We start from the raw sequence: 24365 nt of genomic DNA on the forward strand, positions 1-24365 counted from the left end.
CGAGCAGTTCATGTGAGGAAACCCACCAACATCCCAGAGTTGAAGCTGTTCTGTACGGAGGAATGGGCTAAAATTCCTCCAAGCCGGTGTGCAGGACTGATCAACTGTTACCGGAAACGTTTAGTTGCAGTTATTGCTGCACAAGGGGGTCACACCAGATACTGAAAGCAAAGGTTCACATACTTTTGCCACTCACAGATATGTAATATTGGATCATTTTCCTCAATAAATAAATGATCAAGTATAATATTTTTGTCTCATTTGTTTAACTGAGTTCTCTTTATCTACTTTTAGGACTTGTGTGAAAATCTGATGATGTTTTAGGTCATATTTATGCAGAAATATAGAAAATTCTAAAGGGTTCACAAACTTTCAAGCACCACTGTATATAGTGAATGGTTTTGATCACTGATTAGTATTCCCAGGCAGTACTTACTTCTGTGAAGGCAAGTGGTCGTATGAGCGTGATGCTGCCATGAGCACATCGAGTGCTGACGGATGTCTGACGTCCAGTTCACATTCGATAGCACCTGTGCTGTCTCCGTCTTCTTCAAGCTCAACAGTAATATAGGAGCAGTCAAAGTCTCTGACTAAGGTTACCACTGGCACTGCTCTAGTACCGGTATCGGATCTACCCTCCTTCGTGGAAGCGTACACACATTTTATCATTTCTTTGCTTACATTTAATTCTTGCGATATGTATTCACCGACGTTCTGTCCACTTAACAAATCCACTCGATGAAACGATTTGCGATCTCCACATGAAATGCTGACATAACGATCAGAACTGACTGAAGCCATTTTGCCATCACGCTGGTGAATTCGATAAGCAACTTCCCAATGGTAATTGCCAGTATCCCAGTCGGAAATTTACAACGAACAGTGTTTACAACATGTTATTCCTCAGTGTTAACTGGGAAAGGCTTTTTTTCCGATACCGACCTTGACCCTTTGCAAGTCATCTGCGGTTAGATTGTTGCACTCCGTGACCATGGTAGGATATGTACCGAACGCAAATGTATACTCGTATTACCAGTGGGAATTTTCCCACCGAATGCAGTAGATCTATTAGTACTGGGTATATAATGCTGTTACAAGGAAGCTATTGTCAAAAAAAAAAAAAACATTAATCTACTAATTGCAAGTTTTGGCGGTTCAAATAAAAATAAAAGTACACATAGACTTTTTATTTTTTCAGCGGTAGTTTTTATCTCACGTCGGCGGATCCGTGAACCTAAAAATCAAAAATGAGTGGCCTAATTGCATCCGTTATAGCTCTCCATCTCTGACTCGTTTACTCATATGGGGTGGCTTTGGAGAACGAGGCCACTATGGTCATTTGTTTAGCTTGTGGGGGGGGTTTAGCTCGTGGGCAAGTAGTTCAGAGTTTAAGAGACTCTTCATACTGTACCGGGTGAGTTTCAGGTGATGGAACATATTTGTAGTGCTGCTGCCTTTCGTGATGACAGGGGTTTTTGCACACTTTACAAACTGGCATTTGCTGTTCCACGTCCTCCTCGCGATATCCAAAAAATGCCAGATGACTGACCCCTTACTAGTTCTTTTAAGAACCAATTCGTCCGCTTCCATTTTTAATTTGTCGCTGAAATTGACAGAGCTTACACGGTAGCCTATGCAACACCAGCAATTGCACGAACTGAGTCAGCGCTGTAAACCGGAACCAGGAAATCTTCCGCAGTGTTGCCAGATACTGCTGACGTTTTCCAGCCCAAAATACGTTCAAAACCCGCTAAAACACACTTAAAACGCCCAATCTGGCAACACAACCGAAACTAGAAAATCTTCCCGGAAGTTCCTTTCAGCACCTAGATGCTAACCAATCCCGGGTGACATCTAGGTGCTGAAAGGAACTTCCGGGAAGATTTTCTAGTTTCGGAATTATTCTGCACGTAACCTAGGTCTTAAATTACCCAAATGAGATTTTAGACCAACAGTGCAAAATATCTCTGTATTTTAGACTTTTTTAGGCCTAAAATTGAAAATGTGTAATTTTAGACTTTTTTTTTTATTTTTTTAGACTTTTTTAGACTCCGCGGACACCCTGATTTAACACGACTGTAGAGAACCAGCTTTGTAGTATTTGAAAGAGAGACCAGAACCCCAAACTATAACCTGCAATTTCAACTTAAGCTTTTAGTCAAGTGATCAACCCCCCCAAACAAAAATTCTACATGTATTAAATATAACACTTCTCAGTAGATGTAAACATGTTATCATAGTACTAATACACACTCACCAGACACTATCAGGTACACTCATCCACCTGCTGTTTTATGCAGTTATCTAATCAGCCAATCCCTTGACAGCAGCACAATGCATAAAATCATGCAGATACAAATCAACAGCTTCAGTTAATGTTCACTTCAAACATCTGAATGGGAAAAATTGCGATCTCTGTGACATTCACTGTGGCATGGGTGTTGGTGCCAGATGCACTGGTTTGAGTATTTCAGAAACTGCCGATCTCCTGGGATTCACACACACAACAGTCTCTAGAGTTTACACAGAATGGTGCGAAAAAAAAAAACATTGAGTGAGAGATAGTTCTGTGGGTGGAAACGCCTTGTTGATAATAGAGATCAGAGGAAAATGGGCAGATTGGTTCGAGCTGCCAGGAAGGATACAGTAATTCAGTAACACTCTTTACAACCATGATGAGAAGAAAAGCATCTCGGCATGCAACAGCAGATCATCACATTGGGTTCCACTCCTGTCAGCCAAGAACAGGATTCTTAGAATCAAGAACAAGTTCCTATTAAAGTGGACTGCCTAAAAGCGGAGCTCCTGATGAATACAAGAGCAAAATATTTGCAAGGGCACAAAATTGACCTGAATAGAATGATATAGCATATGAACCATCAAATTGTGTAGTATCGTGTATATCATCTCAATAAACTGATGTCTTGTGACAGTGATACGAATAAGATGATGCACATCTCAACTATGAATACATATTCCTTTCTTTGACACCACCATTATTTGTGCTCCCATATGACGTCATCATTCGCTGATCAATTATCAGTAAATTATTTATTTATAATTATTAATTTATCAATGGTGAATTTCTGTTCACTGATGGAAACTTGAGTGCAAAACTGTTCATGACAACTGCAGTCCTAGAGTTAGCAAGTTAACTGTAGTCCTCAGCCATAAAAGCATTACTGTAAGCGTCCAGAGCCATCTTCCAAGTGCAACTTTCGACTGTCCATATGGGACCGTCCTCCACAGGAGCAATATGACTGCAGTTGTCATGAACAGTTTTGTACTCAAGTTTCCATCAATGAACATTTTATAACTTCAACAAAACAGACTTCATTTTAAAACTATAATGATTTCCTGGTTTCACAGTTATACTTTGTGACTCTATAGGACACAGTTATAGAAGCGAGTTATTTATAATCACGTTATCTGTCATCACCAAAATCAGGATGGGTTCCCTTTTGAGTCTGGTTCCTCTCAAGGTTTTTTCCTCATGTTGTCTGAGGGAGTTTTTCCTTGCCACCGTCACCACAGGCTCGCTCATTGGGGGATAAATTAGGGATAAAATTAGTTCATGTTTAACAGCTTTAATTCTCTGTAAAGCTGCTTGGTGACAATGGCTAATGTTAAAAGCACTATAAAAAAAATATAGCCGCTAGCAGCGAGAAAGGGCCTTCCACAAAAACAACTCACTTCCTGTTGAGTATGGCTAATGCAGCGTATACTGCAATTTTGTTAGTTTTGGGACACACCACACACCTACAAAATTTGACATGGATAGGTGAAACTATATACAAGGCAGAAGTCTCCATGTCATGGGGGGTGCACTATGGAGTCCCACGGACACACCCGGGGCCACACCTCCATCCCTGAGTAGTGGTGGCCAGGATTGATATGTGTACCAAATTTCATGAGTTTGAGTTTTTAGGCAATGGAGTCATTACTGTCCAGATCCAAATGGTGGCGCTATATCAGAGGGTCACTTTGGACATGTGGAGATCATCAGAACCATTATATCCTGTGAAATTTTAGCCATATCAGGCAATGCACGGTGAATTGATGACGTGTCCTGTTTGCGTGGTGTAACGTATAAATTTATTGGTTCGCGATTTCAACATCTTACAAGGTGTCACAAATCCCTTCACAAATTAAAATCAGCAGCATCTTGACATGACGCTGTAGGTACACAGTCCGTCTAAGAACTACAACAGCCCGTCTCTTTAAGAAACTACATTTCCCATGAGCCCACTTCCGTGTTGACCTGCGTCACGCCGGGGGCGGGATCACCACCGTCACATCCTCCATGAAAGCATAAGAGACCCGGAAACGCTCAGCTCGCTCTCTCTCGTGTCCGGATTCCAAGCCATCTGGACGCACAAAGAGATACGCTCTGCCGGGCAAACCAAATAAGACATCTTTTTCTTCTCTTTCTTGCAAGATCCACGATTCAGCGCGATTTCTTTGTTTACCACTGGCCACGGTAAAAATCCAGAATCGCGCGATTTTAAACTCAGTGAGTTACAACCGGTTTCATTCATTAAGTACATACGACTGCAGCTCAAAGCAGTTAATTTATAATTAGGAGCGATCAGAATTCCTCCTGATTGAAGCGCTGTGCACATTGTTTAATCAGAGTTTTTTTCTTCCCACGAGCCACGAAGCGCCGGATCAAGAATTCTATGCTTTCCACAGACGTGATCCACGGGCCTCTGTGAAACTCAACTTCTCCGAGTAATTCCCTGTGCTTCACAACGGTGAAAAACTCCAAAGTCTCAGGACATCTTCTCATAATCTCGCGTAGAAGCGGGATACAGAAGTAAGACTTGGCATTTTTGGGCATAATTAAAGCTAGTCTTAGGAATTTGCTTTTATTGAAAAGTGTGAATTTAAACCCAGGTTTATTTGTTACACTGTTAAACACACAGCGTGTTGATTTATTTTGTTCTATGTTCTCTCAATTGTTTAATAGATGGGCTGTGCATGCTTCTCTTTACTCCTACTAACATATTTAGTTCTCTTATTATACATCTTGACCGCATCAAGATTTCAGTGGATTCAGTATTGTTATAAGCTAGTGAAATTAGCCTACGGCTAATTCTTTGTTCCATTAGCCTCCAGAGCTAATTGTATTTGTCTCAAGGGATCACAAGGCCTCCACCACGTGGAGTTAGCTACACAGGCTAATCTAGGCCTACACAAACACGTGGCCACTCACAATTCCTTTAGCTAGCTCCCCTTTGTCTTAGCTTAGCCACACGAGGTTAATCTAGGCCTACCCGAACACGTGGTCAACTCCTCCCCCACACAAGGCCTCATACACCCACACCCACCTCACTGTTTGTATATATTTCAATCTGCTATTATCCATTTTTATTTTTATAATAAATTCATTTATTATTGAAACTGTGTGTTTTATTTGTGTTCCAATATCTTTGAAGTCCCCAATCTCCCAAAGAATTCAGAAAGGTGCATATAAGTTATGTAATACGGTAAGTGATCATAATTTAGAATATACCATAATTTGGCTGTTTGGTAATTTATTATTAAGCACCAAAATTAATGGTATGATTCACTTTGAATGATTCACTTTGAATGATTCAAATGAGACTGATTCAATTTAATTATTAACCTTCAAATTTAATGAGACTGATTTAATGAGATTGATTACTCAATTACCCAAATGCACCTACAACGTATACTGAAAATGGCATGAATCCAACAAAACGCCTAAGAAGAGTACGTCAAAATGTAACACGTATCAAAATGCACAAAACCAAAATCTCACTTCCTGTTGAGTATGGCTGATGCAATGTATATTGCAAATTTTGTTTGTCTAGGGGCACTCCACACACCTACCAAATTTGACATGGATAGATGAAACTATATACCGAGGAGGAGTCTCAGTGTCATATGGGGGCACTACGGAGTCCCCCAGACACACGTAGGGTCAAGATAGGGTCAAGCCCCTATCACTGAGTAAGCAATGCACATGACTGATGTGTATACTAAATTTCATGAGTTTTCGAATATCTCCAAGGTGTCAAATCTGTATTTTTGACCTGGGGGCATTATATCATTAATGAAGCCCACCTAGACTGATTTACCATATCAGCTCAAGTTATATCATAAGACAAATGCATGTGCAAAGTTCCATGAGTTTTTTAGCCATGGTGAGCCCCTCAAAACAACACGGGAAAGTTTAAAAATCCCGCATTCTATCCAGTATGGCTGACTTCCTGTTGGGCAGAGTCAAATACAACCAAGTGAACTTTGTCCTGCATCACAAGAGCATTGATCACACCAAATCTTCTGCCCATCCGAGCAACTTCATCTCAACCATAGCTTGTTCTCAGGGGCGCTATAGAGCTCCGAGACCACACCCAATCTCTCGCTCAATGTAGCTTTGTGATTTTACGCACATTTAATCAGTGTGCCAAAATTCTTGAGTTTTCAAGCATCACAAGTGCCTCAAAAACAAGTTGGCACGCGGAGAGAAAAAAAAAATTAATTAATGAAATAATAATGAAAAAAACATGCTGAAAACAGGGCTTTGCACCTATGGTGCACCTCGGTGCTCGGGCCCTAATAAACTTAATTTGACTTAAATATCACGCCTGCTAATAAACACACTTCCTACACTTCAATCCGTCTACTGCCGTCTATCTTGTAGTGTCCTGAGCCCCGGATCTTTAACCCAGCCACATATAAAAAGTTGTACGCCTCCATGATCTTCCAGGTTTTCACCTGTGTGTCCGTGTAGAACGATGTCTGCAGCACCAGGTAGTTTGAGATGTCAGGGAATTCAATGGATGGATAATTTTCCAGCTGATAGGAAAAGTCCTTCTTGGTTAGCGTGTAAAGATTTATCCCATTGAGTGGTTTCTAGATCCACTTCTTTGGAGTGTACTTCTTGGTTTTAATAACTTGCTTGTTTGCTGTACACAAACATGGCAATATGTTCTTGTGTTAATGGACCAGACTCCACTTTTGGATCATTAGTCCCTTTTGGCTGAGAATGCCCTGCATGCATGGTTTTATGTTGGCTTCTGGCGCATCCACAGAGTTTTTAATACAATACCGACAATTAAAAACAGTTTGCTTTTATTGCAGTTATTTAATTCCTGGGCTCCCATCTGTAACAGGGAGTGACGTTGCATTCCGTTAATACACTTTAGATTATTAGATTCTAATAGAACAGATAAGCCAAAATAATTGGGGATCTTTAATGGGCCCTGACTCGTTACAAGTATGACTAGGTGGGCCTCAAAGCAGAAAAGGTTGAGAACCCCTGAACTAGGTCACATTTCCGTTTACTTACCTTTAAATTACAATATATCTGGATCTAACTGCTCAATTTTGATGAAATAAAAAGTAATATATGTTTCTAAAAACGTGTTGTTTTAATTCGTCTTAAAAATGGTCAGTTTCAATCATTTTAAATTTGCACTTAGCACTGCTAAAATAACAAAAAAAAGAATAGTATTTAATGACATTTCTGAAAGAAAAGTGATCGCTTCATACTCTTACGAGACATATTTGCAACTCAACAAAAGTAACCAACTTTACGATAGACTATAAAAATCACAAATTTTTGTAATCAAATCACGACTAATCATGGCAGCCTTGTATAAATCATGACGCTGTAGAATATGATTTGACGTGTTGTGTGTGTAATGTTTGCAAACACTAATTCCATCATCTTTGTTACCTACTTTCAGCATGCAGAAGTGTTTTTGGTCAAAAAAATCTGAAATAGTGACGACGTGTTTTAGGCAGATTTCAGGTAATTTGTGTGGATTTTAAGATGCGGTTGAAAATTTTGAGGAAACCTGGCTAATGATATTAGCTGCACTGTGTTCATCTCACACAATAAAAACACATTTGCTGTATCAAATTCAGCTGGACAAAGGTAAAACTAAAAACCAACTTTACGCTGGATGAGTACATGTTGGTGATGCTCTAAAAATTCACGAGAAAGTATTAGTCCATTGTGACGGCCTCTGCATTTCTTTTTGTTTTGAGGCTGTCATCATTAAAATATCAAATAATCACTTTGGAAGACAAGCTGATTTTCTACCTCACATCACTCCGTCTGATGTTGCCATTTTGGACAATCATGTGGTTGTTTGATTCCCGTTTTCTCTTCTTGTTGTTACACATCTTGTTAGTCATCTCAGGGTGACTGGTGGATATCGTCAGTGGGGTGGAGACACGGTTCTCAGGGGTGGAAGGAATCTCTGTGGCTTCACTGATGCTGTTGGAGTCAGCTGAGGGACAACTGTTAGAAACAAGCAATGTGTTCTCCGCAGACTGAGGGTTCAGGACACCTGACTGATCGTGGCTGTTTGAAGAGGAGGGACTGTCGCTGGAATGTTTTTCTTCGAGACATGTTTCTGTGGTAACGCTGACACATGTCCTACTGTCAGACTGCGGATCTTCATCACCACTCTCACCTGCATCTCCACAGTCAGATGATTTAACTGATGGACACGACCCATTGCTGCTGGGCTGCACAATGTCATCAGTGATGCTCAGATGCTCCTCCTCATTGTCTTCTTCATCTGAAATATTTCACAAATAATCCTTCCAATGTTTATTCTGCTACAATAAATTAAAAGAGGCAAATCAGTAATGAGCTCATACATACAGGACACAATTATGCTACATCAGGCTTATAATACTGAACAGAAAATGAAAGCTTCTCACACACATTTCAAAATGGCTGTTGACTACAGTTTGCCAAAAAAGTGCAGTGGAGACTCCACAAACCTAGGGAAAAAGGTTCTCTGGTTGGATGAGACCTACATTTTTGGCACAACAAGCTATTCTCATGACCCTGAGAACAACATCCCCACTATGAAGTATAGTGATGGTAGTATTACATTATGGTAGATGCTTTTCTTCTGCATGAACTGGGAAACTGGAGATAAAATACAGGAGAGAAAACCTGCGACTGAGCAGAGTTTTAGTTTCTAACAGGACAACAACCCTAAGCACACCAACAAGGTGACACTGGAGTGATTCAATGCCACCTAATAAGGATAGAATGGCCTAGGTAAATCTCAGACCTCAATCTGAAAGTGTGGCAAGATTTAAAAATTACTGTTAAGTAGTGGTCTCCATCCAATCTGAGCAAAGCAGCATGTGGACAATCTTCAAACAGGACATCATCCCATGATCATCCCTGTGCTTTCATACAATTTTACTTTAGACTCAATTACTGTTAGTTGCTGATTGACAAAGCATGATGGGAGCTCTTCTGAATCAGTTTACCAATCATTACACTTTTCTACAAATTCAAGTTCCTGCACACGCACAAAAACTTAGTCACATTCTATGTGAAGAAGTGTGTGTATGTGGGCAATTACAACATTGTGGTTCGAGTTTGTACACTGCAGCACATTGCAGTAAGCATGAGTTTGCAAACAGAATTCCTAAATACTATGCCATTTGTTCTGAGACCTCCACCTGTATGGCACAGATGTCACACACTTACTTGCATCAGTGTACAAAGGGGAAGTTCTATTTCCGTTTCCTGCTGAAGCTACTGAACATTCCACCACCTTCTCTGCCTCATCTCCTTTCTCTTTCTTTACAAAATGAATCAGTATTACAGTCAACACTGCATTCACTACCACCACCATGGCTGCTCCAGGAAAAAATAACCTTTAGTATTCCCTTAGTTGTCTATCAACATGAGGAAGATTAGAGAAAAATTAAATGGAAACCCCCATCCAAAAAAAACCCCAGCTGTGGAGATGTCATCAGCTCACAGATTCTTACAACCATTTTTCCAAAAAACTTGGGAGGCTGTGTAAAATATAAATAAAATATAAATAAAAAAAAAAATGTCATGATTTGTAAATCATGGAAGCCCTATATTTTATTGAACATAATACAAATATGTCAAATGTTGAAACAGAAAATGTTTTTAAAAATAGAACATTTACAGTGTGTTTGATCATTCTGAATTCAAGCACCACCAAGACAATTTACAAAAAAAAAAAAAAAATTGGACAGGAGCATGTTTACCACTGTGCTGCATCACCTCTACTTTTAACAACACTCTGTAAATATTTGTGCACTGAGGAGACCAATTGCTGTAGATTTGAAAGCAAAATGTCATCCCATCCTGATGGAGGATTTCAGTTGCTCAACAGTTTGTCGTGTTTTATAATGCACCAAATTTTTTCAGTGAGAGAGAGGTCTGGACTGTAGGCAGGCCAGTTTAGCACCAGGACCCTTTTCCTACAAAGCCATGCAGTTGTAATACATGCAGAATGTGGTTTGGCATTGTCTTGCTGAAATAATCAAGGCCTTCCCCTGAAAGACACATCTTCCTGTCAGCATGTTGTACCAAAACATGTATATGGGTCTGTCTCAGAAACTGGTCTCTCATTTGGGACATTATGCTCAAAAAAATAAATTTTCTAATTTTACTATTTTTTTTTTTGCATTTACCTAACACTCAGTGTTTCTTTTTTCATGTTTAATAAGAATAAAGATAGCATCTTGCTTTATCTGGCCTTCACTGTGGAACTTTTTTTTGATTACAATTCAAATGCTTTTGTAAAATTGATTTACATTTAAAATAACTACATCATGAAGAATTAAAGCCCCTCCTTCACAGATGAGTGAAAATATAGAATAAATTTCCTCTTTTTGATTGCTTGGGTTAAAAATGCCAAATTACAATGACTGAATTGATTATTCACTTAAATATGAATAATATTTGATATGGCGAAATAGGACACAATGAAAAAATCAAGAACACACCAGAAAGATGAGAATAACGGCACTGGTAAAAGAACAGCGACTGTACCGGCTGAAGGTCACGCGGGTCTCTGCTGCGGCGCACGAGCAATGGGACATCACTACTGCACCGGACAGAGCGCGAGGCGGGGGCGGGGCAAAATGACTGGCCATAGATTCTATCCAAAAGTTCGATCTAAATTGACCATGGTTGCAAAATATTGGCCAAAAACACGCAAACACTACAAAATATGGAAGTAAGATGAAAAAGAAACAAACATTCTATTGCCTTATACTGCAAGACTAAAACAAAATAAAACTGTCAAAACACCTTTTCAGTGATAAAGTCCGAACAGATCACTCATGTAACAAAGACCGCAAATGGAAGCACAATCAACTTCTAACTGTTGGAGTGGAAAATTCCATTCTACACATGCAAATTGTTAATGTGTGTCCTTCCCCGCACACAAATAACATGCTATGGTAGAAAAAAAAAATAGACCACAACTCATTTTATAGCTCAGAAATTCATACAAGACCAGCTACCATTGTAACATATTCTGTAAGAAACATTCTATACCTAACTTTCAGCTTTCGTTTTAAAAACAAAATCGCAGATTTATAACAATTTTTATATGGCGTAGTGATTTTAAGTTACTACTTTTGGTGAGGTAGTGACCTTGACCCTGAGGCTTTCCGTTCAGATCAAAACACATGATTGTATTGATTTGGGGTATGCGGAAAATGGAGTTACAACGGTGATCAAATATTTTGCATGATGTTTTATTACGGTTACGATTATTCTTTGAGCGCAGCAATCCTTAGGGTGTATAAAGTTACAACTAAAAATACAACTGTAGACTTTTCAGTGGACTACAACCTTTTTAAGGGAATGTGATGTAGTCAACCATTTATGTCCCAGATCAAGCTGCCATTTTTCCACAAATTTGCAGAATTTTTTGCCAAATTCTGAATAGAGTATTCACATCAAAGACTTTGTTTTATCTGTATTATTTCTTTCATCATTTTATTTCAAATTAAAACCAACATCACCATTCAAAACCGTATAGTTTATTGACTGAGTATATTTAGTGGGGTACCCCCACAGTACCCAGTTTCTGAGACAGACCCATATATCATTCAGCATTAAATGGTGCCTTCCCAGATGTGCAAGCTACCCATGCCATATGTACTATAATGCCCCCCATACCATCACAGATGCTGGCTTTTGAGCTGAATTTCTACTTTTGATTCGTCAGACCTTGGGACAGTTTTCCACTTTGCCTCAGTCCATTGTACATCTACAATGTACATTAGCTCATTAGCTCAGGCCCAGAGAAGGCAGCAGTGTTTCTGGATATCATTTATATGTGGCTTTAACTTGCATTTGTGGATGCAGTGATGAACTGTGTTCACAAACGATGGTTTTCAGAAAGCGATGGTTTTCAGGAGGAACACTCCTGAGCCCATGCAGCGATTCATACAGAACCATGTCTGTTGTTAATGCAGTGCCGTCTGAAGATAACGGGGCATCCATTATTGCAGGGCTCAACATTTAGGACTGCCTGATTGCCTGGGGCAAGTGAAACATGCATTCGGGCAAGTGGGATATGTCCCCGATATGCCCAACCAGGCAAGTTGGAATGAGCATATATTACGAACTAGCACCACAAAAATTAGACTTTCTGATCTTTTATTTTAGTTTCTAAAAGCGTCCCTCACTACATAGCCGCCATTATGTCTTGGCTGTTTTCTTAGGCCCAATCCCAATTCTAATTTCTACCCCTACCCTTCCCCTCCGCCTTCCCCTTGGCCCTTCCCCTTGAAACTGAGCTACAAGGGATAGGGCTTGAAATTCAACCCTTACGTATTGGGATAGCCCTTCAACGATCGCATACGTCATCGCGTACCTCCGTCAGCGTTTACGTTAGCAAAACGCGACCAAATGCGTCATTGGCTGCGACCAGCCGCTACAGTCAGAGCCAGAACCAGAAATCTCTGCTGGCAGGGTGTGATTTGTTAACTAACACCACTGAATGGGATATCTTTGGCGCTTCGTGCACCACATCCGACAGAATGAGGTGTCAGAACACTCATGTAAACAATAAAAGCGAGAATAACAGAACAAAACGTACGCAGTCAAGCAACCGAAAACAATACTCACTCCCAAAGCTTTTTAGCAGCAGCTTGGATTTCAGAAATCGCTGCTCATTCTCAGCTCGAAAGCGAATCAAGCGGCGTGTTTCCTCTGGATAACAACTTAAAACACGTAAATAATGGAGAAAATACATTTTGACAATCTTTCGCCGCGGGAACCGCCATCTTTCTGAAATCCGCATGAAATCTCGCTGAAATCCGCATGGCATTGTGGGAAATCACTCAAACCCCTTCGTTCGGAGTCAGCTCCAGGAAAATCTCTGTTTGGAGGGGTACAGAAGCCCTCCCCCTTCCCCTACCCCTCCGCGTTAACTGGGATTGGGATACCCCTACCCCTTCACATGAACGCGCAAAATGGAGGGGAAGGGCCAAGGGGTTGGTCCAAGGGGTGAAATGGGATTCGGCCTTTGTCTCAGTTTCATTTACTGCTTTGCAAATTATTTTATATACCCCTGCTGTTGTAGTATGGTATGCGTACTGTTTATAGACCCCTTGTGCATGATGTCACGCATCACATGATAATTACAGCTGGGGTCAGACAGACACCGTCTTTCACGCAAGCAAGGCTTAATCGGTCTTCAATAAGGTTAATTTTTGTGCTGTTTTTGCTTGTTCAAACAGAGAAATGGATAAAAGGTATTACCATCTCCCCGCTATAAAGAAAAATGTTAACAAATAGAAGCGAATGCTTCAGGAACAACGAGGAAATGAGTGGTTAAAGAATACGAAGAGAGGAGCTATGCCTGAAAACTCCAGAGAAATTCACGATTGTATTTAAAATACATTTTACTAAAAACAAAGTCGGAAAGGAGTATGGAAAAGTTTGCTAAAGAATCTCATTTTATTTTTTTTCTGCTCGCATTCGAGTTAGCATCTTCATGAAAGTGTTTGATTTTCTTACAGGTGAAGCTGCTTCCTTATTCGATACAGAAAACCCAGATTGATTTCAAACACCGGCATAAAAAAAAACTCAACAAGGAGTGACATATCCTGAAAAAACACAAAAAAGATTAAGAGCAGAGAGAGCTGGAGCTTTGTTTCTGTTATCAGAGGAACACAGTCCTGTGAAAAATATTTATGCATCTTTTTTTTTTGCATCATCCACCTTTAGGTTTATTTAAAAAAAAGAGAGAAATAAATAAAACCCCACACACCGCATTGCATCATGACAGACTGGCTGCACTGATTCAGTTACAGGTTGCCAGGTCTGTATAAAACACCCACAACCTACACACTAAATAATAATTTTAAACCCAAACTTTATCCTGTCCGTCATGATGCAGTGCAGGTTTTTTTTTTAAACCTAGAGGTGGATGATGTAACAAACAAACAAAAAAAATGATATATATTCTCAAACACCGTACTGTTCAAATGTTTTGGCACCCTATTGTTTTCTTCATACAAACTTTGTTATAGATTTCTATTTTATGATTTCTACATTATCAAGTAATGAACCTACAATCAGAGAATTCTACACAACTTTACAACAGCTACATGCACGTGAAATGGAAATAAGTCGACGAAGGCAAGAAAAACTATTTTGGATAAAACGGTTATTGTCTGTTACAAGTAAAAAGTAACCAATAACCAAACTTAATAAATGTAATCAATAACCGAACTTCAACTCAATCTCTGACCTTCATTTTATGTTGCAATTAACAACTATTCTATGGTTTTCCTAAAAAAAATTAATAAAAAAAAAAAGGTACTTGCAAAATAGGGGGCAAGTGATTTTTTTTTTTTTTTTGGGGGGGGGGGGGGGGGGGGGGGGGTAGGAGTGGAAATTAATCCCCATTTGCCCTGGGTGGGGATTTGTTTAAAAGTTAATGTCAAGCCCTGCATTGGTTTTTGGCCTTGTCCCTGGCATACAGAGATTTTTCTGGATTTTCTGAATCTCTTAAAGGTGACATATTATACCCCTTTTGCACAAGTTGACACAGTTCCATGAGGTCCTAATGAAATGTCTCGCATATCTTGGTCAGAATACCTCAAGGACCACCTACCTTCTCACCCTATCTAAACGGCCCTATTCAAAAGAGATGACTTCAGTGCCTGCTCCTTTAGGCCAGTGGTTCTCAACTGGTTTTGCTTCAGGACCCACATTTTATGTTGGACATGAAGTCTCAACCCAACACTACACCAAAATTGTTTATCATATGGAAATAAAAAAAAGAAATGCATATCATTTTTGTATAATGTTGTCAATCCTAATAATAATTATTGCAAAGGTCTAATAAAATGGATAATTTACTATCTCTAACAGGAAATAAATCAGCTTAAATATTGAGTTGTTAAAGTGCTGATGACACGTTTTTGACATCTTTGGCGATGTTTTATAACATAAAAAGTAATTCCCGATGATCCATATATTAATTCATGAAGGCGCCTATTTTACAAGTTATGATGATAAACGCGGCTATTTGGGCAAATTTGACGGGGCTGCAGCACCCAGAAGACGAAGGAGGAGGAGGAGCTATATGAAGTCAGCGAAAGAACCTTCCTCCTAACTTACCAGTTTGTTGTTGATGCGACGGGTGTTCAGTTTATCATTATTAGTATTTTTATTAGACATTATTATATATATATAGTTATTATGCCTTCACGTTGTGTTGCCAGCTTTTGCTCCAAAACCCACAATGATGGGGTAAGTTTATTCAAGTTTCCCAGAGATCCCGAGCTGCATGCGAAGTGGGTGAAGCAAGTCAGGCGCACTCGTGACAAGTGGGAGCCCTCACCAACATCCGTCCTGTGCTCTGAACACTTCGATTTGGATTGTTTTGATACCCTTCCCAGCTTAAAGGAATCTCTTGGGTGTTCAGTTCAGCACAAACGTGTGTTACTACCATCAGCAGTGCCTACACAGTGTTGCCAGATTGGGAGGTTTCCCGCCCAGTTGGGCGGTTTCAAGTGCATTTTGGTGGGTTTTGAACATATTTTGGGCTGGAAAACGTCAGCAGTATCTGTTGCCAGATACTGCTGAAGTTTTCCAGCCCAAAATATGTTCAAAACCCACCAAAATACAATTGAAACCGCCCAACTGGGCAGGAAACCTCCCAATCTGGCAACATTGCCAGTATTCCGGAGGGGGTCTACTAGTAGCTATGCCGGATCCAAAGACAGTCCTCCTGTCAGAACATGTGTTGTGAAATGCCATAAGATAAAGGTACGTAGAGCTATAGATTCTACATGATAAAGTCGGCGTGATATCAGTCATGTGATATCAGCTTGCGGCTTTCATGTAACTGCCGCCTAGCAACGAGAGGCAAAGGGTAAAGAGGGTAGACTATCATAGATTCTATTCGGAAGAGATCAACACAATTCTAGACTCCCAGAAGAGGAAGAGCTAGCACTAGAGAGTTCACCGGTGTTTTCATGCGCCATTTCCATTGAGTAGAACCAGAGTAGAACAGCCAGTGAATCGCAGCGTGTTCTTCCGCTGACGTCACAACATGGCCGCGAGCCACGGACCCAGTTTTCTTGCGCTGTGCAATTAAAAGTTGGATATTCGCGTAACAACAGCTTCTTTTCACGTAATTATAACAGAAATCTAACATGTTTGCCATGTTGTATAGTTTATTTAAGAAATTGCATAGAGTCATGTTCGTGTCATCAGCCCTTTAAGGTTTGAGTATACAGTGGAAAATATCAGTTTATTAAAAACAATGCACATGCTTAAATCACACGCAAAATTATTCACATGATATTAATATGAAAATAGACCACTACATAAATCCATACTTAACCCTGAGTAAGTAAAATTTACCCTAGCCTAACAAATAAAACAAATACACACAAATGTTAAATGCCAAATTGCACACTCAATATGAAATAGGCACAACTATTAAACACAATCACCACACTGAGATTTAGAGAGAACAGAGCTGAAATCAGCCTGTGCAAATCAATGGAAAACCTGCGGGTGTGATTTCATTCAGATTCGTGCCTCAAAATCAGGATGACATGATTGGCTACATCTGTTGATTCGGTTTGCTTGCGTGTATAATAGTGCGTGTTACCTTCTGCTGATATACTATATCTGTCTTGTATATTCTCCTCCATATGGTGTCACTGGAGATCGAGAATTATTTTCAGCCAATTTGCCCTGAGGGGGTTTCTGGTCATGTGGACAGCAGTAGGTAAAACAAGATCTGTAACTGTAACTGTGTAGGTCTTTTTGAATTTGGAAATAAAATGAGCGAGTTTGTACAATGCGCGAAGTGCCTGCTCCTGAACAGTGCACACATTTTTGATCTTTTTTTTTTTTTTAAGATATATCCAGAACCCGTATTTTTCTTTTTTTTTTTGGGGGGGGGGGGGGGGGGGGCAGCTTGTCTTCTCAGACACTCAGACAGCTTGTCTTCAAAGCTTTAGGTCTCTAAATAACCTACTTTATGAATTTCGATGGCTTCTTTTACTCACCAAACACACTGTGGTCTGCACAAACCATGCTGGTCATATTTTTGTTTAATTTGTAGTTATTTCCAGCCCTTTATAGGAAGAGTGAACTTCACTCCATTAGTACCAATTGTTTCCAGATGAATTAGTGCCAAAACTGAGAATTTGATTGGACGCACATGACATGACCAAATTTTCATTGGCTATAGCAGCAGCGATGGGGAGTGTTCCTTTATTACTTTTTATTAATATTTAATTTTTTTCTTTTTTGAAGCAAATTTTTTTTGGCTACATTTTCCCCACAGTTTCCTGTTTTATAATTTGCATTTAGCAACATTTTTTTCTTCCCAGCAGTTCATGACCCAATCCCGAAGGGCCCACAACCCACCAGTTGAGAAACACTGTTTTACAGCCAAACAAAATCCAAAAATAAACTCTATCTGCCGATCATGGCAAGTGCCCTGTTGTGCCCCCCACACCTTTAAATTACAAATAAAACTTTATAACATTTTATCCATTTTAAAACTTGAGATACTGCTAAAAATAGGCTTATTTGAGCACAGCCATTTGCACTGAAACCAGATATCAGCTTGTGGCGTAGTTTTCACACTAGTACACCGTTTACCTTAGGAACATAGGCTAATCAAATAAAGGCTTCTGATTCTTAAAAAAAAAAAATCAATAAATCCCCAGGTGCTGGAGCGCAGCTTCTCACTGCTTGTGTGCGCGCGCGCGAGCCCATGTGAGTTCACTGCTTCAGCAGGGTTAAATGCAGAGAAAGAACTTCACTGTGCTGTAATGTGACAAGGGCTTCTAATTCTAAAAATCTAATAAGAAATTTTCTGTAACCATGTGATTTTTTTTTTTAAACTGGCAACAAAATCCATGGATTAACAGACTTCACTTATGAAGTTTAAATCTCACTCGGCTTGATAATGCATACGTTGTACTGACACAGGTACTAGTAAACAATGTCCACTGTCCTAGCAACGTGATTCTTGTTGTCTAAAAAGATCGCTTTATAAGTATAAAAAAAAAAGCATACATATGACAAAAATAGAAGGAATTTTTTTTTGAAAAAAAAAAAAAAAACACCACCACTGCAAATAAGTGGCGATAGAGTGTTTATGGAGGACTTTCATGTGACGTTATGGCAACTGTGGATCTGTTTACCCGGCCATGCTGCTGGGTGATCTTTGTGTTTGACAAAGACTGGCACAAGTGTACGCGAGTGACTGTAGGCCCAATTGAATAAACATCTACAGATAAACTTGTACAAGTTCCATCGAACAGAACAATGCCAGAGACCTGTAGTCCTTTTGGATGTAATAACAGACGTGAAGATGAGCCTGGTTTAACTTTCCACCACTTCTGATGAACCCAGAAAGATGAGAAAAATGGTGAGCTGCAGTTAAACAGGAAGACTGGATGATAAAAACATTCCCGTGTGTGTAGAGAACATTTGATATCAGGTTAGTATCAAAGCTCTGTGCAATATTAAATGTATATCTGTATATGGGCTTTGGACACGATATATTTTATTAGACCTAATGCTCAGCGAGACTAGCAAGCAGGTTTGTTATGTACTGATAACGTAGACAAGGCTAAACACCATAAAATATGCTAGATCTCGGCTCTGGCTTATTTATTACTGTTAGAAATCCACGTTTGAGCTTACCTTTGTCATAATAAAGTATTTTATCAGGAATTTCCCATAATATTCCAGCACGACACCTGCCATAAAATATTGGTAGGCAACTGTACTTTTGTAAGCCTTTAATATCTCTGGTGTATTTAGAAGTCCCAAATACTAAATAGTTTAGGCCGTTGTAGTGTCCCAAATCCAGTAGCTGGTTTGCCGTACATTTTTTAAGTGGAATAAATACATTTGTGGGAAAATTAAGAAGCCTATATTTGTCACATGTACACTCAAGCACACCAAAATTCTTCCTCTGCATTTAAACCATCTGAAGCAGTAAACACACACACACACACACACACACACAAGTGTGCAGAACAAATAATAAATAAATATGTTTGTGGGTAAATTATATGGATCTGTGATGCCTTACACGTTTCAACTTTTGGATGTAACGTGATCCGCTGGGATAACCTCAATTTTTAATCATTTCAGAAAGATTGTACTGACTGTCATCTCAATTTTCATTATTACCTGTCACACCTGTTTCTTTGTTTGCTCGGCAATAGGGCGGATGCTGTGTGGAAAACAAAAATCTATGAAATCAGTGAAAGTCCTCTATAGGCAGCAAACAGCCTTCTGGCTGGGTATGCGTGTGGTCACTGCTCACGCGTGTGTTTGGTTTTTTTCACTACTTCAGCGATCAGGCTTATTTTTACTGCCAAACACTTGACACTCAGGCATCTTCAGGGTTGTTTACAACAACTGAGAAGTGATGTATCGACTGGATCTCAGAATCAGTAAGTCAGGTAATGTGTAACTGACATCACAATCTTGGATTCTGTCAGGTAATTTGTACTCAGAGCATGAATTCTGAACCTCGGTGAGAATAAGATGTCAGCAACCAGGGACGTTTTATTTGAAAAGAAAAATAAACAATCAATCTGTACACAATATACAGGTACAAATGAACAAATGAATAACATGTCTTGTATGGATATTATCGGTCAGTATAAAGGAATTTATTTTTTGGGTTTTGTCTGGCTTTAAAATGATTGAGCCACTGCTCACCCAACCCCCATCTTCTACCAGCCAGTCAGGTAGCACTTGCCATATGAATATTCACTCAGAAAGGCGGCTCTCAAGCCATGAGTGGAGATACTCAAATGAGGGGTGGCATGATTCTAATGAGCTCCCCCTTGTGACACAGAAAGGGGAGCCAAATCTGAATGGCTTATTGAAACACGTTTTCTGAAATAGGAGCTCAAAAGAAACTGCCTGGATTGTCTTATTTCAGACTGAGGGTTTGTAGGCTCCAAATACCCAAAATAAATGTGCACAAGCACTGAAAAAAAAAAGTTCTTAATGATATTACAGTGGCATGCAAAAGTTTGGGCTCCCTTGCTGAAAATGTCTGTTACTGTGAATAGTTAAGTGAGCAGAAGATGAACTGATCACCAAAAGGCATAAGGGTAAAGATGACACATTTCTTTAAGATTTTCTGCAAGATTACATTTTTATTTCCATCATTTACAGGTGTAAAATACCAAAAAATGAAAAGGACCTGAAGCAAAAGTTTGGGCACCTGACATGGTCAGTACTTAGTAACACCCCCTTTGGCAAGTATCACAGCTTGTAAACACTTTTTTGTAGCCAGCTAATAATCTTTCAGTTCTTACCTGGGGGATTTTCACACATTCATCCTTGCAAAAGGCTTCCAGTTCTACAAGTTTCTTGGGCTGTCTTGCATGCACTGCTCTTTTGAGATCTATCCACAGATTTTCAATGATGTTTAGGTAAGGGGACTGTGAGGGCCATGGCAAAACCTTCAGCTTGTGCCTCTTGAGGTATTCTATTGTAGATTTTGAGGTGTGTTTTGGATCATTGTCTTATTGTAGGACCCGTCCTCTTTTTAACTTCAACTTTTTTACAGATGGTGTGATGTTTGCTTCCAGAGTTTGCTGGTATTTATTCAAATCCATGCTTCCCTCAACCAATGAAATGTGCCCTGTACCACTGGCTGCAACACAACCCCAAAGCATGATCGATCCACACCCATACTTCAGAGTTGGAGAGGTGGTGTTCTTTTCCTGGAATTTGGCACCCTTTTTTCTCCAAACATACCGTTGCACATTCTGGCCAAAAAGTTGTATTTTGATTTCATCAGTCCACAGGACTTGTTTCCAAAATGCATCAGGCTTGCTTAGATGTTCATTTGCAAACTTCAGACACTGAATTTTATGGCTAGGACACAGGAAAGGTTTTCTTCTGATGACTCTCTCATGAAGGTCATTTGTTCAGGTGTCACTGCATAGTAGAACAGTGCACCACCACTCCAGGGTCTGCTAAATCTTTCTGAAGGTCTTTTGCAGTCAAACAGGGGTTTTTATTTGCCTTTCTAGCAATCCAACAAGCAGTTCTTTCAGAAAACTTTCTTCATCTTCCAGACCTCACCTTGATCTCCACTGTTTCTGTGAACTGCCATTTCTTAATTCCATTACGATCTGAGGAAACAGCTACCTGAAAACACTTTGCTACGTTCTTGTAGCCTTCTCCTGCTTTGTGAGCATCAATTATTTTATTTTTCAGAATGCAAGGGAGTTGCTTACAGGAACCCATGGCTGTTGATTTTAGGGACAAGTTTGAGGAGTCAGAATTTATACAGCTTTGAAATCTGCATCATCTGACCTTTCCTAACAAAGAATTTGAACAAGCCACAGCTCAATAAGCTAATTAAGGTCTAGAACCTTGGTAAAAGTTACCTGAGAACTCAAATGTATTGGGGTGCCCAAACTTTCGCATGGTGTTCCTTTTCTTTTTTCACCCTCCAGTTGTACAAAACAAAAATAATACACAAATCTTGCATAAAATGCTGAAAAAAAGTCTAGTCTTTACCTTTATGCCTTTTGGTGATCAGTTCATCTTCTATTCACTTAACTATTCACAGTAACAGACATTTTCAGCAAGGGAGCCCAAACTTTTGCATGCTACTGTATGTATCATAATGTGATCCCCAAATTCTTTACATTTTTCCTTTGAGGAACATTATTCTTAAGTTGTTGTACTGTTTGCCCATGCAGTCTTTCACAGAGCGGTGAACAACTCCCAATCTTTACTTCTGAGAGAGACAGCCTCTCTGGGATGCTCTTTTTATACACAATCATGTAACTGACCTGTTGTCAATTAACCTAATTAATTTAAAAACAAACAAATAAATAAATAAAAACATTAAACAAAACTTCAAATTTTTTGTTGTTCATATATTTAAAAAAAATTCAATATTTAATGTTGTCAACATTTCATATGTACATTTCATATGAAATATCAGCATTTCATATGTACTACTTTCAATGAAATATATGGTTTTCATGATTTGAAAGTAATCACATTCTTTTTTTTTGACATTTTACACAGCGTCTCAACTTTTTTTGGAAACAGGGTTGTAAAAGGATGTACAGAGCTATTTTGAGCATGGTGACTCCTGTACATTCAGCTGTGGTTCGCCTTTATTTATACACATAAATCTGGTTTAAACAGCATATGAAAAATGTTGAGGAAAATATGGGTCTTTGTAAAGACTAAGGATTAATAATAAATTGTTTTTCATAGGTATATCACACCTGGTCTGACTTGGGCTGCACTGGCCTGGATCTCCTCCTCAATATCCGGATCTGAAGAATCATCATCGTCATCATCATCATCATCATCTTCCTCGTCGTCCTCCTCATCTCCACTCTTGTCACTATTCCCTGCTTTTTTGGACTCCTGTTGGTCATTCTGTGTCAAGAGCACAAACAGTAAAAGAGGGAAAAAAATACTTAAAAAAAATAAAATATTTTCTCAAGAGCTCAGAGCAGAAAAATTAGGGACACTACAAACATAATCCAACATTGCATTAATAATAATAATAATAATATTATTACATTTATATAGTGCCTCTCTCATACCCAAGGTTGTTTACAATTGTAAGGAAAGGGGGAGAGGGGACAAAAAAAAAAAAAAAAAGACTCAGTCCACCAATTAAAGGTCAGGATGTCATTCCAATGGTGTAGCAGCCACAGTCCCACCAAAAGACACACGAAAACAAGTCCCACACCACCTGCGCAGTTGCTGCACCGCTGCCAGGCAACACTGCGCCATGGATCCACAAAGCGAGCACCGCCACGCAGAGTGCTGGTATGTCCCACACCAACTGCACAGCCACTGCGACGCCACTGAGCAACATCGCTCGGAACACCGTGCCAAGCACAAAAGCACTGCTGCACAGAGCGCTGGACAACCCCGATGTTAAAATGAGCAACGAGCTCACTGCAGTCCATAGCGAGGAGCACAGGCATCATCCACAGCAAACAAAGGCCTGGAGGGAACCGACACTCAAAACTGGGTCCAGAGCTACAGCACAACTGGTGGATAAAACACTCAAACAAAAACATCAAACTACACAAACACAAAAAAGAAAAACAAAAGGGAAAATAAAATGCTCCAGTGAGACGCAGCAGCCAGAACGTACACAACATACTCTCAACCGGAAACGGGGGTGGGAGAGGCATAGTCAGCCAAGCCATTAGGCAGGGTTTATATTTGCTTGTATTGTGTACATAGATATCCTGTGTTGTGTGTGTATCCTTGCCACCTTTGACAAGTATAACCCCAGCCTGACACATCAGATACATGTACACAGGTTGACCAAAGCTCATAAATCATTCCCCTCCCATTTTTACCCTTTTCACCTCCTTTTTCTGTTTCTCTTTCTCCAGACGTTTTCTCCTTTCCTCCTCCTCCGTGTCATCCTGTTTGTTTGCATATTTGTTGATGACTTCCTCTAGGGAGCTGAGAGCCACCTCTCTGTTAGCACGCAGCTTCTGGGCTAACAGTGGGTCAGTAAGGGCAGGATCTAAGGCTACATTTATAACAAAGGTAAAAGAGATTTTGTTTAAATTCAGAAATGTCTCAAGAATGGGATCTAAAAAGCAAAACATTAACATCTTAAATTTTCCATCCACGTAATCCAAGTGACACCCTGTGCAAAGATCAAGTCATAAGATGAATTACTGGGCTTGTAGGCGTCTGTGAGATGGGAGCCAAAATTGTAGATCATGTCAAGGTGGCGCCTCTCCTGCAGCCTGTTGCCCGTCTCACGGAACACCTCCTGAGCAATCTGCGCCTCCTGCTTACGGCTCAGCATGAGCTGGTTGCGCTCATTGGTGCGCTTCACCACTTGCAGGATATCCCTGTAATCTGGAGGGTTCTGATGGACCTCGGGTTGGTTTATAAATCGCTCAATCTAATGCAAGCATGAGAAAATTTTTTAAAACATAGTAAAACAGAGATGGGAGAGACACAACACAAGTGCACTCAAGGTTCTAGAGCAGGGGTTTCTGAACTTTTCGGGACAAATCATCTCAAATGGACAAGCTTTAAC

At 39.8% G+C, this 24365-nt stretch overlaps 1 protein-coding gene across 4 annotated transcripts in view; it reads right to left on the minus strand.

Moving 5' to 3' along the window:
- Positions 1–24365, minus strand: part of daxx (death-domain associated protein) — a 166503-nt gene that overhangs the window by 15791 nt on the left and 126347 nt on the right. For 3 of the 4 annotated variants that reach the window (XM_060904814.1, XM_060904815.1, XM_060904812.1), the window contains 4 exons: positions 23996–24227; positions 23665–23843; positions 22564–22720; positions 8078–8561 (listed from right to left, as the gene is read on the minus strand). In XM_060904814.1, coding sequence (XP_060760797.1) covers positions 8078–8561; positions 22564–22720; positions 23665–23843; positions 23996–24227 — 1052 coding nt within the window. The remainder of the gene's footprint in view (positions 1–8077; positions 8562–22563; positions 22721–23664; positions 23844–23995; positions 24228–24365) is intronic. The other variant, XM_060904813.1, reaches the window with a different exon arrangement.

This window comes from Neoarius graeffei, chromosome 22 (genome assembly GCF_027579695.1).
Source record: "Neoarius graeffei isolate fNeoGra1 chromosome 22, fNeoGra1.pri, whole genome shotgun sequence".
Lineage (NCBI taxonomy): Eukaryota > Metazoa > Chordata > Actinopteri > Siluriformes > Ariidae > Neoarius > Neoarius graeffei.